General features: G+C 36.6%; 1 protein-coding gene across 1 annotated transcript in view; it reads left to right on the forward strand.

The window, feature by feature from the left end:
• bcas3 (BCAS3 microtubule associated cell migration factor) overlaps positions 1 to 15723 on the forward strand; it is a 135430-nt gene that overhangs the window by 33220 nt on the left and 86487 nt on the right. The window contains exons 8-9 of the mRNA XM_015044801.1: positions 11674 to 11781; positions 11858 to 11934. Coding sequence (XP_014900287.1) covers positions 11674 to 11781; positions 11858 to 11934 — 185 coding nt within the window. The remainder of the gene's footprint in view (positions 1 to 11673; positions 11782 to 11857; positions 11935 to 15723) is intronic.

Here is a 15723-nt window from a genome sequence, read left to right on the forward strand (position 1 = left end):
CACACGAACCGATCGAACCTGTTGTACTTTTATCAGCTCTGTGGTCACAGAGGTTTGGAGAATCGGCCGACAATCCTTAAATCTTGCCGTCTAAACCAGACTTAAGACTCACAAGCTCTACTCATCCCCTCTCGCCCAAACACTCTGACTCTGGTCGCTATGGTAACGTTTATATATCCCTTCAAAATAAGATACAGATGCGCAACAAAAACGAACATTTTACTTTCGTGAAAATTTTAACTCACAATAACGATTAATGGGAGCACTGAGCTTGTTTCTCTGCAACGAGACGGTCCCATCTGGGAGTGATGAGATATAAGCAACCCGAAGTGTTGCTTATATCCACAGCCTGCTTGGTCTCTACGTGGAGAAGCAGTTGGAAGCTTCATTGCCTCATTAGCAGCCGATCGCCGCATGTTACACAGAGCGGCTTGTAATGTGGGACTTACCTACCGGTCTGGGATAAATCCATCCTCCTGTCTCTCCTCTGGGCCTTTTCCCCTTTGCAGAGAAACTTTCCAAAGACATCTGATCTGTTTCTTAATCATTTTGCTGCTTGTGGGCTCAGTGTTGGCGCACAAGTAACTGAGAGAATCCGGTTAAAGGATTTTCAAAATAAAAGATCCTCCAGACTTTTATAATACATAAAACGGAAATATTTAATTACTTCTTGCGCGGCCCGGTACCAATTGGACCGGGGTTGGGGACCACTGGTTTAAAACAACTATGGTATATGTCATACAGTGTATTTTTGTTACTATGTTTCAATACTTTGTCAAAATATCAAATGCATTGTGAATACCTTGATGTGAGCTGATTTTTGCTTCAACAAAAAAATTACACATAAACTGTTTGTGTCAAAAGCTGCATTTCCATTAACCACAAAATTTCACAAATTGAAATTTCAAAAATAAATTGACTTGATTGAAACACATCAATTTCAAAAAACACATTTTTCAGTAAAATGTTTTTGCCTAATGATAAAGTGTTTTTCAGCCATATTGAAAAACTTTTTACATCACACAAGTCATCAACAGCCGGATGTTGCCACTGGCAAAAAAGGACAAAGAGGATGACAGGAAGTAATAGGAGGATGATGGATTGTCAATATTTACTTTTTTATGTTTGAGCAGTTATTGTGATGTGTAATTGTGGTAACAACGTGTTTTGTTTTTTAAAGCCCAGAGCAACTGATTAGCATCCAAGACTTAAATAATTCCTGAACTGTGACCCCCAAATCCCAGAGGAATTGAAGTAGAGGCCTCATGGATGCAGAGCAGAACCAAAAAGCTAAGAAGGAAAATTCACACCATTTCTTCCATTAATCACAATGGGCAAGGATCCGGTCCCCGTCTCCAACATCTCTCTACCTGGTTTTCTAACCAAATGGACAGACAGAGATTTAAAGAGCAGCATCAAAAACAAAGGATGAGGATTAGTAGAATTGCCAACAAGTGATGATGTCATCCAGAACATTTTACTGTGGAAAATCATCTCTGCTGACTGGATATTGAACTGTTAGCATGTGATGAAATTCATGACAGTCCAACAGTGTCTTCAGTGAGAGGACACTGTTGGATTGGTCCCAAGGCTGACCGCTACTGGAGATCCTTTTTGAAGATTCTTGGATGATATGAGTTTAATTTCCACTGGGGATAAATAAGGTATTTTTAATTGAGTTTGAATTAAATTAGTTACTGATTTAGTTGACAGTTTTTGGCAGATTCCAGATTCCTACAATGAGTCCTAATTTCCTGTGAGGGAAATGGCCGACTTGAGATCTTGTTGGACGAGCGTCATTAAAACTGGCTGTAATCAGGAAGAGGACTTTTCCTGTGTTCTGCCTCCATCATTGGCCTCTTGCTGTCGGAATAAATACTGTGCTAAAATACATTAGCTAAAGAGGACGACGGTATTAAAGATTAACTTTCATTTGGGTCATCATGCAGTTAAATGAGATCACTTTTAGAATAGCTTTGTTTAATATCCTGGAAAGAAATCTTATTTGGAAATAATTGAAACAATTTCAAGGGTTGAATGTACTTCCTCTACACCACAGAACTGACATTGTTATGCACCAGGAAAGCTGACATTTTTACATTTGTAAATAGAACTCTTGCAAGAAAAAGAACTTCTCTGGGAGCATATGTTTCTGTGTCATGTGGTTTAACTTAGGTTTGACAGAAAACTGGCACACTTTGCTAAAATGGCTAAAATTGGATCTAATGCAAGCTGTGGTTTTTACAATGAATATTAATATCCACCAAGCTGCTGTCAAAAAAGGAATCAGCTCAGTTTAAGAACTGTGATGACATACATTTTTATGTTATTTTTTAAACTGCTACACTAGTTACTTTGCCATCATGGTACTAGTATTGCTTTCTTTTTGTTCATCATTTGTGTGATCAGTAACGTGTTTTACACAGATTCTTTGGCTTTTATATCTGTTTCGCAAGCTACTGTAAGTAAAGGGTCATAGAGGTCAAAAGCAAAGGAAATCTGTCTTTGGCAGCCTCCATCCATAGTGTTGTGGTTGAACTTTTTACCTTAGTAATTAAGGTAGTGCTTGTAGCATGCCACAATAACTGTGGCCCCTGGGCCCTCGGCAGTCTGATGTGGCAGGCAGTTTCTGCTGTTTTGAATAAGAGTTTTAGATGAAATGAAAGTAGGACTTCAGAATGAGTGGGTAAAGAAAGAACCTTGTTGTTTCTTTACAAGTTGTTATGGAAATGACTCAGAAGATAGAGTTTCGAGGTGCTGATAAAAATGTTGTGCTGTTACTGTGCCTTGCCAAGGCATTCATACTTTTTTGACTTTTTCACATTTTGTCAAAAAATAAGAAAATGTATGCTTATTTTGTTGGAATTCTTTTTTGCTGAAACATGTCTGAAATAATGTCACACATTCATATTCAGCCTCCCTGAGTTAAAATATTTTGTTGCAATTACAGTTTCAGTTCTTTTGGGTTGTGTTTTTGCCTTTTTTTTTGTCCACAAAGAGCTCAGATTGGTTGTAGAGTTCTACGACCAATCTCTCTACAACAAAATTGTGGTTTGAACCACAATTTTCATGTCTTCTCAATTAGATTTTTGTTTGGACTTTGACTAGACCCTTTATAAGTATGTTTGATCTAAACCATTCCAATAATAATATTCTCCTCTTAATTGTGACCAGCTTATCTGCTTCTTAACTACAACATCCCCACAGCAGGATGCTGACACTGCTGTGTTTTTAACTGTGGAATTCTGAGTGATGCGTTTGGTTTTTGGTCAAAGGCAAATAAATAAGAAAAATATTAAAGATGTTTTATTTTGACAAACCAAAACCTCCAATTAACATTCATATGTTCCTTCTCTGCATTCTTACCAAATGCATAATGCAGCTTAGGAGTATTTCATATTCCTAAGTTGCATTATCTTTTGAATATTTTTGATATTCTCTTTGGAAAAATCTGCAAATAGGCCCTGAGTGGCATGTCACACTTTCTTCACATTTTCATTTGGAAAAGTTATAACATTCCTTAAATAAACATTCATACAAGAGGTTTTATGTTTGAGATTCCATTATCCACAGGTCCAGACAGTTGTATCAATTTTATGTGATCCTATATTTGTTATGGCATCTTCTGAAATTTGATAACCCTTGGTCATTGTTGGGTAACATGCATGGAAACCATGAACTCCTGAGGATGTTGTTGTTTACAACAAAAATCCTATGTTGATTGAATTTCTTTTTTTTAATAATTGTTATCTTGTTAGATTAAGCTGATGTAAAAGACCAAAGTTATGTCTTCTGTCAGTGAGCTAAGGTCTCCAATTGGAACAGCTTTTTGTTCTATATAGAATTTCTTAAGTATGTTAGTTTTTCTATTTGCCAAACTGTCATCCTTTATTCATAGAATTTTCTACTCTGCCAAAACTCTTTGTGTAGTTTTTAGTGCTTCTTAAATAAATGTCAATACAACACCATTGTCAGTGTTCTGCCATTCTTAGATCAGTTTCTGGCTCATACAGGTTTAATGCATAATTTAATGGAAATACCATTCCTCAGAAATTGTGGAGTGTCAGAGTTCTGTCTCTTTGTAAACCCAGCATCAGGATCCCAAAGTGAACTTGTGTTTGTATAACATTTCCACACCATGTAATTGCCACATGTATTTAGGGACCTTGTAAAACTTTGCACCAGTAGGAAATGTGGTAACGTCCTTTCCCTGTAAATTAAATTACTTGCCTAGTTTTTAATTCCTTTCTAGGGCTTCCATCCATATTTTCCATATCCACATGGAGTCTTGTGGTTTCAAGCACATGGTTTAGTTAATGTTTATATAAAAATGTGTTCAGATTGCCTTAGCCTCATGGAATAAGATCAGCACTGATGTAAAAAATAAAATAAAATTACATGCTACTCCATTCATTTGAAGGTGGAAATGAAAAGAGTAATTTATAATAATTTTCCTATAAAATGGCTTCATGGTCTTGAATTGTCCTTAAGAACTTAGCAATAAATAGGATACATTACTATTTTTGCAATTTCAAATTGTCATTATCATTTGATTGAATTATTATTGAGATGTATTCAGTGCTGCAATCAGACACATTTTAATCCAGAAATTGAAAAAAAATCATGCTATCCACGAGAACAGCCCCATTGTGGATTGTTTGTGGAACAAACCTGAGGCAAAAAATAGTTGCATTCAAACTAATCTTTTATTCCATTAAGTTTAGGTGTTCCTACAAGTAACATCCCAAATATGTTACTTGTAGGAAATATATTATTTGCAGTGCCAACATTACATGACATGTTTGATAATGAAACTGAATTATATAATTAATTCAGTGGACTCTCGGAATTCACGGGGATTAGAGAGCACAACTGCCTAACAATCTGACATCTCTGAATTACCCCTCTAAAAATGCTCAAAGCTGCCAATTTTAAATGGGTCATACACCAAATATAGCTTAGTATGCATTAATATGCACAGTGGAAACTCTCAGCACTCCTGCATACATGTAGAGATCTTCCTTACCTCTTCTCCTGGGGCTACAGCTAGTCAGTGGCAAGAAAAGTGAATGGCACTCATGGATTGGCTGCTTTGCAAATGGTGGCCACAAGGAGGTCAAGGAGCATTACGCCTCGGTATTTCATATTCCTAAGCTGCATTATCTTTAGAATATTTTTGATATTCTTTTTGTAAAAATCTGCAAATAGGCAGATTTCCAGGTATTACTTGGAGTTGCATTCCACAAGAGAATCTGTGAATCAGCAGGGGCCTACTGTAATTTGAAAACTTAGATTGAAATCCTGGGACATTTGTGAGACTTCAGCAGAATGTTTTCTACCATTTTCTTACATTTGTCTTTTTTTTATTAACTTTTTTTTATTTTTATTAACTGGAGCTCAAATATGTTTGGGTCTTAGTGCAAATAAAGGGATTTTTTTTAATCCAGGCAATTTACCCACATATTCTTTACTGAGCAACTTTGTCCTTACATTTGACAACTTCACCTACTGTCTTCCACTTGTAATTTATGATATGGCAGATTAACTCCTTCTTTGTTTTCCTTTGTATACCAACTTAATACCTAAATCTAAATGGAAATGCAATTGAAACTGAAAGAAAGTAAATGAAAGTTGCACTTTTTGAATCAAAGTCATTGGCAATAATCTCCCCTTGCAGAGATTCACCAGAAGTATTGATATGAAAGGCAGCTTCTTAAATAAATAGGGTTCTTTCTTTGCAAAATATTTTTGTGTATTCTGTGTCTTGGAGGCCTGCAGTTTGATCTTTAGTTCCTGAAGTGTTTTTATTTGCTGTCAAATGTAGTAAATGGGTCTAGCTTTCTCTCTGCCATGCACTGCATTTTGAATGCTTTCAAACCCAAGAGCCAGTTTGAGTAATAGTAACTGACACATTGATCTAATAGGGCCATCATAATAGGCCTGTTACTGAGCTGGGCAATGGTGCTCGGCGTCACCTTAACATGTGCAAGGACTGACATCCCGCCATGATCCATAATGATAATTGTGATTTAGCCGTGCTTTCAACCAACGCCCCAATGTCCCCAGCATCAGGAAATCTTATTATATCTGACCCTGCACTGCCTCCATTAGAACTGAGCCATTTGTTAAAATACTGCTAAAACAAAACAATTGAACTCTGTGCCATTTTGATTCTATAACAGTGGGTTATCACTGTCCGTTTGAATCAACCCAAAAGGACCATTTTTCTGCATATAGCTTTGAATTGGATAGATCGGACTCTGATAATGCTGAAATCGATGTTGCAGCCACCTGAAAGTAAATTATTGTTGGGAAGAAATTCAGTATTAATCTTAATGCTTTTAGTCTTGACTGGTAGGGGTAACTGTAAGTGTGGACCTTTGAAATGTTGACGAAGATGTCAACCATTAAAAAGGAAGAATTGATTCAGGGATTGTTTGAGTCAACTTTCAGTGGCATCTCGGTTTTTTTGTTGTTGACAAAATATTCCTGCAGAACGAAACAAAGAATTTATTGTTTCTTTCCAGTATAACAACCTCAGTGATGAATGCGCTGTAATGCTGCAGTATTGGATTTCTTTGTTTAGATTTTTTTATAGATCCAAATTCTTCATTGCTGTTCAGCCAGCAGCTTTAAAAACACAGGGGTAAACATCGCCTTTGCACACACTACAGCAGAAAACAGCTTTTCATCAGTCTTGATGTAAACATATTAGCTTTGCCAGTGGAGACATTTGTCTCTTCTAATTCTTCTTAACACTTAATTGGACTGTGATCAAGAGTGTTTACTTGTAGTGACATTGAGTTTTTTGATATAATCTCTAAAAACACATTTGAAAGAATCACAGTTTTATGCTGTCATTGCATTGGCTCCATCAGACACTCAAAGGTTCTAGGATCTGATACCTCTATGCAGCACCAATTTAAAAATGGCAAGAATTCACATTTGGCACTCTTAGATCGGAAGAAGGTTCTAAATACAGCTTTAGAATGCAAAAAGAACAAATGGGAGTCAGACCCAAAAGAAGACTGAGTAAGCATTTATTGCAAACAGTTACATTGAAATAGGCTGTTCTCAACTGATCACCAGTTTAAGACCACATGATTTAAAAGCCCAAAATCTGGCAAAAAAAATGAATTTTGTGTCATTTTCTGTCATGTCATGAGGGTATATGTAGATTAGGGCTGTTACCACATTAACACATGTGTTTAATCTAAAACTTTAATGTGTTAATATAACACAATGCAGCAGCGGAGGGTTATTTAGTTCAAAGCATGCTTTCAACAATCCAGACTTGCAAACACGAGTGAAAGATGAGTCAGGAGAGTCAGACTCATGTGCTGAGCAGCAAATTTTGCTTTAAACAAAACCAATGTGGTTAAATTGAGCGCCTCTCGATGTGGACGTCCCAAATTTGAATCCTGTTCTTTTACCACTCCTCTCTCTGCCCCCGGCCTGTCAGATTACTGTCACATAAAAGCCACTAGTGTCAAAAAGAAATCTTAAAAAAAATAAATAAATAACAAAAATAAAACTAATGTGTATTTCCTAAATGTGTCTCGTATCGTCTTTGGTCAATTCATCTAAGCAGCCAGATTTTGCTTCTGTGACTCACAGTTGCAACACAGCAGCTGTTTTTCTGATGTAGTGCATACATTTTGATTATAAATTCCCCATTAAAGATGCAGAATGTCCAATCTCAGTGATTGCTGGAACACTTTAGTGTGTTTTGACCTTTTTTGTTATTTTTAATATTTGATCATTGGCTTCCAAATGTCCAAGAAGTGTCCCTGCTGAGACTATTAAGGAGTCCACTCGGTATGTATAAGCAGACTAAATGGATTGTTGACAGAAAGCACTCTGATTCAAGGCTTAAAAACAAAAGCATCTTTTTTCTTCATTCGGTTGTTCTCAGCCAGCGCGGCACCACAGGCCTCACCAAGGGTGACAGAGGACAGAATGCCAGTGGAAGCTTTTCTCACAAAGGAAGGGAAGGGGCACCGGGGATCTGGGGTAACTGTGGTGGTGGGGTCTTTCTTGATTAAGATTTATGTCCACATTTGTTCTTTGCCAGCAGCCACTGCCTGCTGTTGGAGAAGCTTGCTCATGCAACTCATTTCTTAGCCGTGATGATTGAAAGACTTTTCCTAAATGTGTTTTATGTCAAAGCATTTCCTTTCCTTTTGGGCCACATGTCTCACTCTCACTTTGAAAACTCTCCTAAGGATTAGAGCAGCAGGATGTGGTGGAAACAAATACTGTATTGAGCATATTTTATCCTTCAAATGTAAGCTTCATTCTGTCTGTGAGTGCATAACCCTAGTGTACATTTATCCAAAACATACTGATATATAAAGAAGTACTATTCTATGTAAAACTTATTTTTATAAATAGAAAGTTCAAATTGTTAGAATCCTGGTTTGTTTTGAGGTTTGTCTATGTTTCTTTGTTCCTTAGTCTCTTTCTTTTATTAAATCTTGTTCTGTTTCAGTCCTTCTTAGTGATTCTAGTTTATTTCTTGGCTCTAGTTATTCTTTGTTACTCAAATTGAATTATGTTTCTTAGGTCTAGTCATTGTTTAGTGTTAGATTTATTTACTACTCACCTGTGTACTCTCCCTCGCCCTCTGTGCCACTTTCTCTCTCCCTTCACACCTGCAATCCATTTCTAATCGACCTCCCCATGTATGTATGCAACTCATCGTCAGTTCCTCCTGGCTAATCCTTTTTTATACTGTTATATTCTTCTTATTAAAATATAATAATATATTATATTATAATAATATATTATATATATATTATATAATAATAATAATATATTTTTCCATGTCTCCCCTGTTTTCCCTGCTGTTTTTTTCTTGGATTTGTGGTTTTTGTTCTGCTCTGGCTCCCTATGCTCCCTGTGTTAGTGATGGACAAATGAGGCCTCATTGGGTGTATGGCACATTTCACAAACTATGTTGACACTGTGTTGACACTGTGTTGCTGTTGCAAAAGTCATTGCAGGAAAATTCAATAAAGTCTGGAATGGACTGAACAAGGTTCATTCACACATTTTTATTTAGAAACATCAGGTGCTGCAACAGCTTTGGGCCGAGACGATTGCTCCATTTTCAAATCATTTCTCCTGCTTTTGAGAACACCCTTTCACAGGGCACTTATGATGACGGCATACATAGAAATTTAATTGCAAGTTTGTATATGGTTGTATACGTAGTCTTTGCATTTCCCAGTATTGTAGTGGATCCTATGATCTTGGTGTGTTTGCCTTGGAGATGCATATTTGTTCCTCGATGATGGCATCATGGTGACATTTGAATTGGCTTTGCTCTCTTCAACTTCCATGTTCAGCTGCTGCCACAGATGTCATCTGAGAAAAAGATAAAATGCACCTGTGTTACTAATTCATTGTAATTACATGGAGTGATTTGCAAGAACATTAAAATACAAATCAGCACAATTAATCATGACAAACTTGAACTGGGAGCAGATGGTTGAGTTGAAGGTCCAGTTCAACTGCCTGCTTTCTGGAAACACCAGGGTTTAACACAGAGTGTTAACCGGTGCATCCCCCTCATGTCGGGTACGATGTTGCCTCAGCATTGTGGAAGTGCTCCAGTTACAGTAAGACAACTGGGAGAAAATCCAATGTTTCACCTACAATATAAATAAAAGTTAATCCCTGTAAACTAATTCAAATATCCTATAGAAAGAAAGTGGAATAAGCCAAGAGAAAAAAATTATCAAAAGTGTAAATGAGAACTGAATAATCTTTTTTTTTTTTCTCCATGATAAGATGAAAATGATCCCACCCACACGGGAGAAAATGTCCTCTTCGTTGGTTGATTCATGCCTGTATTCAAGTATGAGCCAAAAACAAATGCAAAGTAAAGAACACAAAGCATCTCCATCCAACAAAACCCACAAACGTGTCAACACAGTTTCTCCCTCATAAATATAATTTGGCGTGTTCACATCCAAACGACACAGGAACTGTATTGGTTATGTAGTTTTCCTTAAAGTGATACACACACCGATATGGGCTTTTGTCTTGTTTACTCGGCACATGTGCCAAGGTTTCTGTCGTTTGGCCCATCACTACCCTGTGTATTTTTTTTTTTTTTTTTTTTTTAAAAGGCCAAAAATATTTATTCTCCCAACTCCTGTCTGTATTTTGGTCCATCCACACACTTACACCTCATGACAAAGTGTATCAGTGTATCATCAAATGTATTAAACACATTAATCAGTTATAATGTTTTGGCATTTGGTAAAAGAAAGGGGACATTTAACATACCTTGCTAAAATGGTATCTGGCAGCTTTAGGTAACAAGTTGCCCGACCATGGCCTTAATGCACAGTTCTGCTTGATTCTCATCCCCATTTACTTCTCTGTCTTTTCTGTCTCAGGATAGATTTCCTTCAATCAAAGAACAGGAGGAGAAGTTGTAAACCATGGTGTTAATTTTCTGCACTGTAGTAGAATTGCATAGTGTTTTAGTTTGGCATTGAGAGCGGAGGAAGTGAACAAAGCCGTTCAGTCCATGTTGGCCATACGTCCGAATATTGAATTAAGATTAACAACTGGGTTTGGCTCGGTACTTCTGTTGCCACAGTGGAGGATGGTTGTTTACAGACCAGGCAATTTACATTAAGCTTCATATCGGACTAGTGGATAACCATTGCAGCAAACGTTTGTGATTGGGTAAAATTGATAACTTCAGCAGAGTCCGTGCCTTCCACTAGTAATCATTTCACAATAGCCAAAGATCCAGTCCCTCTGGGCTGATTTTTACCAGGCTAGGTAAACTCAGTCTTGTTTAGAAAGTGCTCAATCAGCAATGCGGGGAAACTGAAAAGGGAACAGGTGCCCGAGTCATGGTTGACCAAGCCCAAAAGACAAAAGAATGCTTTTCAAAATAAGAGCTACTGCAGTTCAGACTGTTAAAAAAGGTACCACAACAGTTTTTTTTTTGCTTTGCATATTCCCATCGTCTCTCTGATCAGCTTCCGAAGCAAACGGCCAGACAAACATTTAAAGCGGAGCAGCAAAAGTCAAGTTAAAGCTTATCTATATAGCACATTTACAATGTCAGCTGACCAACATGCTTCTGAACAATCACATCATTGTGATCACAAGTAGAGAAATGATAAAACATACAATAAAATAAAAATCAAATGAAAGCAAATGAGATGGAACTGATGATGTCATTCAGGACATGCTACTGTAAAATATTGTCTCTGCTGCCTGGATATTAAACTGCTATCTTGTCATGGCATCCGAAGCACCAGTCAGCAGCCTCTTCAGATTTGTTACAATAACGTATACCGGACATCTTTCCTGCTCACAGCATCACCATCCACAACAACTTATACTTGAATAATATGAGTTGTAAAAACCATTTGATATAAATGTGTTACCTTGGAATCTCTCCTTGAATTGTACACACTGGAATAATAAGCCAATTAAGTAAATTAACCAATTCAAATGAAACAGCCATTGTGCTATTTCTAATTCATCTGAATATTATGGCATATCTAGAAATTAATATTCTTTGAGATCATTTTATGATCCAACTTTGTCACCTAAAGTTTGGTCCTTAACTAATTTCAAATGGTAAATATCAAAATGACATTTGCTGAATAAGCTTATTTTGTGTCTCTGTGCTTTCAGGACCAGCCCACCTTATTGTTGTGCTGACTTGTATTCTTTACGGACAGGCGAAATGGTTAAATCCATTCAGTTCAAGACACCAATCTATGAGCTCCACTGCAACAAACAGTAAGTCTCATTCATGTAAAAATACAGTTTTCTCTCTTGACATTTTTCAGTGCATTATCTTTTCTTCTTTTGGTAGTATTCTTGTGGTGAGCCTTCAAGAGAAAATTGCAGCCTTTGACAGCTGCACTTTCACCAAGAAGTTCTTCGTTACAAGTAAGGACGCTTATAGTTTGAATGTTTCATGAGCAAATTGTATTCTCTAAATAAATTATTTTTCTGCAAAATATTCTCTCCTACATTTGTAATTGATGACAATTTTCAATTTCAATTACAAACTGTTTTTAATTAAGTGCTGTTACGGATACTGATTTGAAAAGAAGGTTTTCTTTGTATTAATTCAAATGTTTTATCTTTATTTAATCAATGTGGCTTATTAATTTGAATTGGAAAAATTATTAATGTCAGACAGGATATACCTCAGCTGCATTGATTATTTAAAAAAAAGTTCTACTGAATTGGATCAAAAAGACTGTGGGTATAAACTATTTTGTCAGAAAACCATAATTAGATCTTTGGTGATTCCAAAATGGTTTATGAGTACATTTCAGATTATTTTAGTTTTGCAGGGCTGTCTTTCTATATGGGCTTTAGATTATGTTTAATCCAATGCATTATATTTGATCTTTTACATGTTTGTAAATTCTTCATATTTTTTATTCAGGGAAGGTCAAATATTAAAAATGTTGAAAGGTTGAAATATTTTTTGAATGATTCCTTAAATATCTTGCTAAGCAACCATAATGGGGTTTCTCTTGAAAATAATCAAAATAAAGGAAAAAGAAATGAAACACTGGTGTGATGCAGTCTAAAGTCACACAAATCACTGATCCTGAACACAACTTGGGACTCTTAGGTTGACTTCATTCCAGAGGGCTTTGCAAGGACCCCATGATCACCCACTAATGGGTGTCATTGAATTTTAGATGAGAATAGTAGGTATAACACCAGATTTCAAAAATTAGTTCTTTCTTACATTTCCTTTTTGATTATTGACATAACTGCCCTGTTTTCTAAAAACATGTTTTACTACCGTGGGCCTTTGGTGTAAGAGAAGAAATCGGACATCTTGCATGCCACCAAGACTTGGTATAGTGCTGCACTCAAGTCCTGCTTTTCTGAAACATCATTTGAGACCTCACAGTGATTCTGTTTACAACATTACTCTTTTATCCTGTTTGCTGTACCTTCATGCTCTGCTTAAGGAGGCTGTGAAAGAAAGACCAGACTATTACAAGGCCATCGCTGTCCACTTAAGTCATTGACTGGAGTAAACTGACCTTACCGAGAGGCTTTAATGTGTCTCCTCGTTGTCTGCCTGCCTTCCCTATCAGCGTCTGGGCAACAGGAAACCAAACATGCTCAATAGTTATTAATCGTTTCTGAATGCAGGGGCCTCTTCTTCATAACGTTATTTGGTCTGTTTGGTCCATAAAAGTGGTAAACAAAAGGCCCTGTGATGTTCTGGGATCTGTTTTGGATAAGCCATTCTGCCACTGCGCGTCCGCTGCTTCTCTGGAGATATGGTGGTGTTTGTCAAATTTTTTGAAAGCACTTAGTGTTGCGTTTATTCTCATGTTCTTTCTTTGAATCCAAGTGAGCTGAATCTCTTAAGAACAAAGCAGCTACACCATAAATCAATAATTCCCCTCTGTTCTGCAACCTTGTCTAAGTTTTGACCAGTCAACTTGATAATTTTTCTTTGCTTTTTCTAAAATGATTCAGCATAGTGGTGCTTATTTCTTTTATTCAAACCACTCGTCACTTCTTTGACTTTTAACTCCTTAACTTTAGATTTATTTTACATAGTTTGCATTTTAAGGTTTGCTGGTATTTCTACTTAAATAAAAACTGATATAAAGGATTTTTCCCTTTTTTGTTTTGACACTATGCTTAAAAAGTATTACTATTTATGTTTTAAAATATCTTGTTTTTCTCTGGAACTAAATGACCACAAGCTTATTTTATAAAAATGCATTTAAGGATAAACTTCCTGTTCACCAGTTCCAGGTGCGGAAAACTGTTGTGAAACTGAGCGCTGATTGTTGATCCACAGTTGTTATCCCTTAATGAAAGGAAGCAAGCTAGTCACAATTGACACTTTGGAGAGTGTGTGTGAAGTGGGGACTTGTGTTGCAGTCACTGTTGGTTTCATGATGCCAGCACCTTCAGATTTCCAAGCTCTAAGTCATGAATAGAGTAGAACTGAACATGGAATTCCAACTTTCTTTAAAAGTTGCAGAAAAAAATTTCAATGGGATTTTCTGACTGTCATTAAACCTGTGATGCACATTCTAAGGTAGAAGCTGTTTGTTCCTTTTCAGTTTCAAGGCATATACTAGAAAAAATATTAAATAAAAATAATATGGAGTTTGGAAGAGCTAAATGCAATAATAAAACATTTTTATTGTTTGAAATAAAGACCTGCAGATAAACACATCTACAGAAATGTTGCTTTGGAAATGGCCCTAAATTTAGATACCCTTTTATGACCTTAAGTAAAACTTTATTTTTGTAGCAATTTTCACAGACATAGATCACAAAGTGTTTCACAAAGGCAAGACAATTAGAACAAAACAAAACAAACAAAAACACACAGCCTTGTCTTGTTGAACTTTTTGGGAAGTTGTGTTTGACTTAAAGATAGGACTATCAGTTCTGGAAAAGCTAAATTAAGACTCACCACATTGTCTTAACATTGTGGTCTAAATTAAGACAATGTACATCATGTTGCTCAGATGTACAGAACACGACATATTAAACTGTTATTAGTTAATCAAGACAGATACTCACATGGGAAGTTCTACCCTATTCATGACTTGGAGTGACTATCCTAAACTTCTTTTAATTCCCGCATCATGTCTGCCTCCTCTGCACATTCTGCTCTGTTCTCCACCCAGAATGTCAAACATATGTTATCTCACTGTCTGACTCAATACAACCTCAGCCTTGGCAAGGTTACAAAAGGCCTCACTGGCGTTACCAGCAGCACTTGTGGCTTACCTCAACTAGCCCCTCCTTTCTCTCCATATCAGCCCCTTCCTCACCACACACACAGGGGGGGTGTCTGCCTCCAACTTTCCTGCTGGCTGAGCTGTAAATGATTGTTCCCCCACACCTCTGTGCACATAGATGAGCTGAGTGTGTGTGTGTGTGTGTGTGTGTGTGTGTGTGTGTGTGTGTGTGTGTGTGGGCTCCAGAACACAACTGACTGCTATTATCTTTTGCTTTTCTTTTCTACAGACTTTTCTCCATTTCATAAGTGTTCTGTGCCCATTTCATTATTGATTATTTATAGTAATAAGTGTCATCTTCAGCATATTCTAAACTAAGATAAATCCCACCTCAGGTGTAAATATTAAATTATTAGTTAATCAACCAAACTATGAGTTATTGATCATCTTCTCAACCTCATTAGTTTTCATATGGTTGTGAATTAATTTTTTTTTTTGGAGCTTTGCTTAAGTTATTTATTTATAGTAATTAAGTGATGCAAAGTTTTCTTAACATCTTGCTCATTTCAAGTTGACGTCTGAGCTTTGATTCGGTCAGTGAAACATCATCATTCTTTGCTTTCTCAGCCATTGGGTTGAATTATTGCTGCTGTGTTTGGGACCTGCTGCTGTGTTTCATGAGTCAGTTTGGGCCAAGCCTCAGCTGTCAAACTCAGAGTTCATGGTTGACTATATGACAGATTTTTCCTTACATACGACTCCCAAAGCTAATCTGGAGTTTGGGCTTATTTAGCACTTTCTATGTCCACCTATAAATCACCAACTCTAGCAATGAGAAAACTGTTATATGTTGGCCCAAACTCTTTGTTATGGCAGAGGAAATAAGCAGCACCTGCATTCTTTGCCTTTTTTTTTTTTTTTTTTTTTTCAAAAAACAGTTTTTATATATTTTTTTTTAAATTGCAAAGAAAAAAAAACTTCAATTTTCTAA

The sequence above is a fragment of the Poecilia latipinna genome, unplaced genomic scaffold, assembly GCF_001443285.1.
Source record: "Poecilia latipinna isolate Pla-1442-1.1 unplaced genomic scaffold, P_latipinna-1.0 Scaffold691, whole genome shotgun sequence".
Taxonomy (NCBI): Eukaryota; Metazoa; Chordata; class Actinopteri; order Cyprinodontiformes; family Poeciliidae; genus Poecilia; species Poecilia latipinna.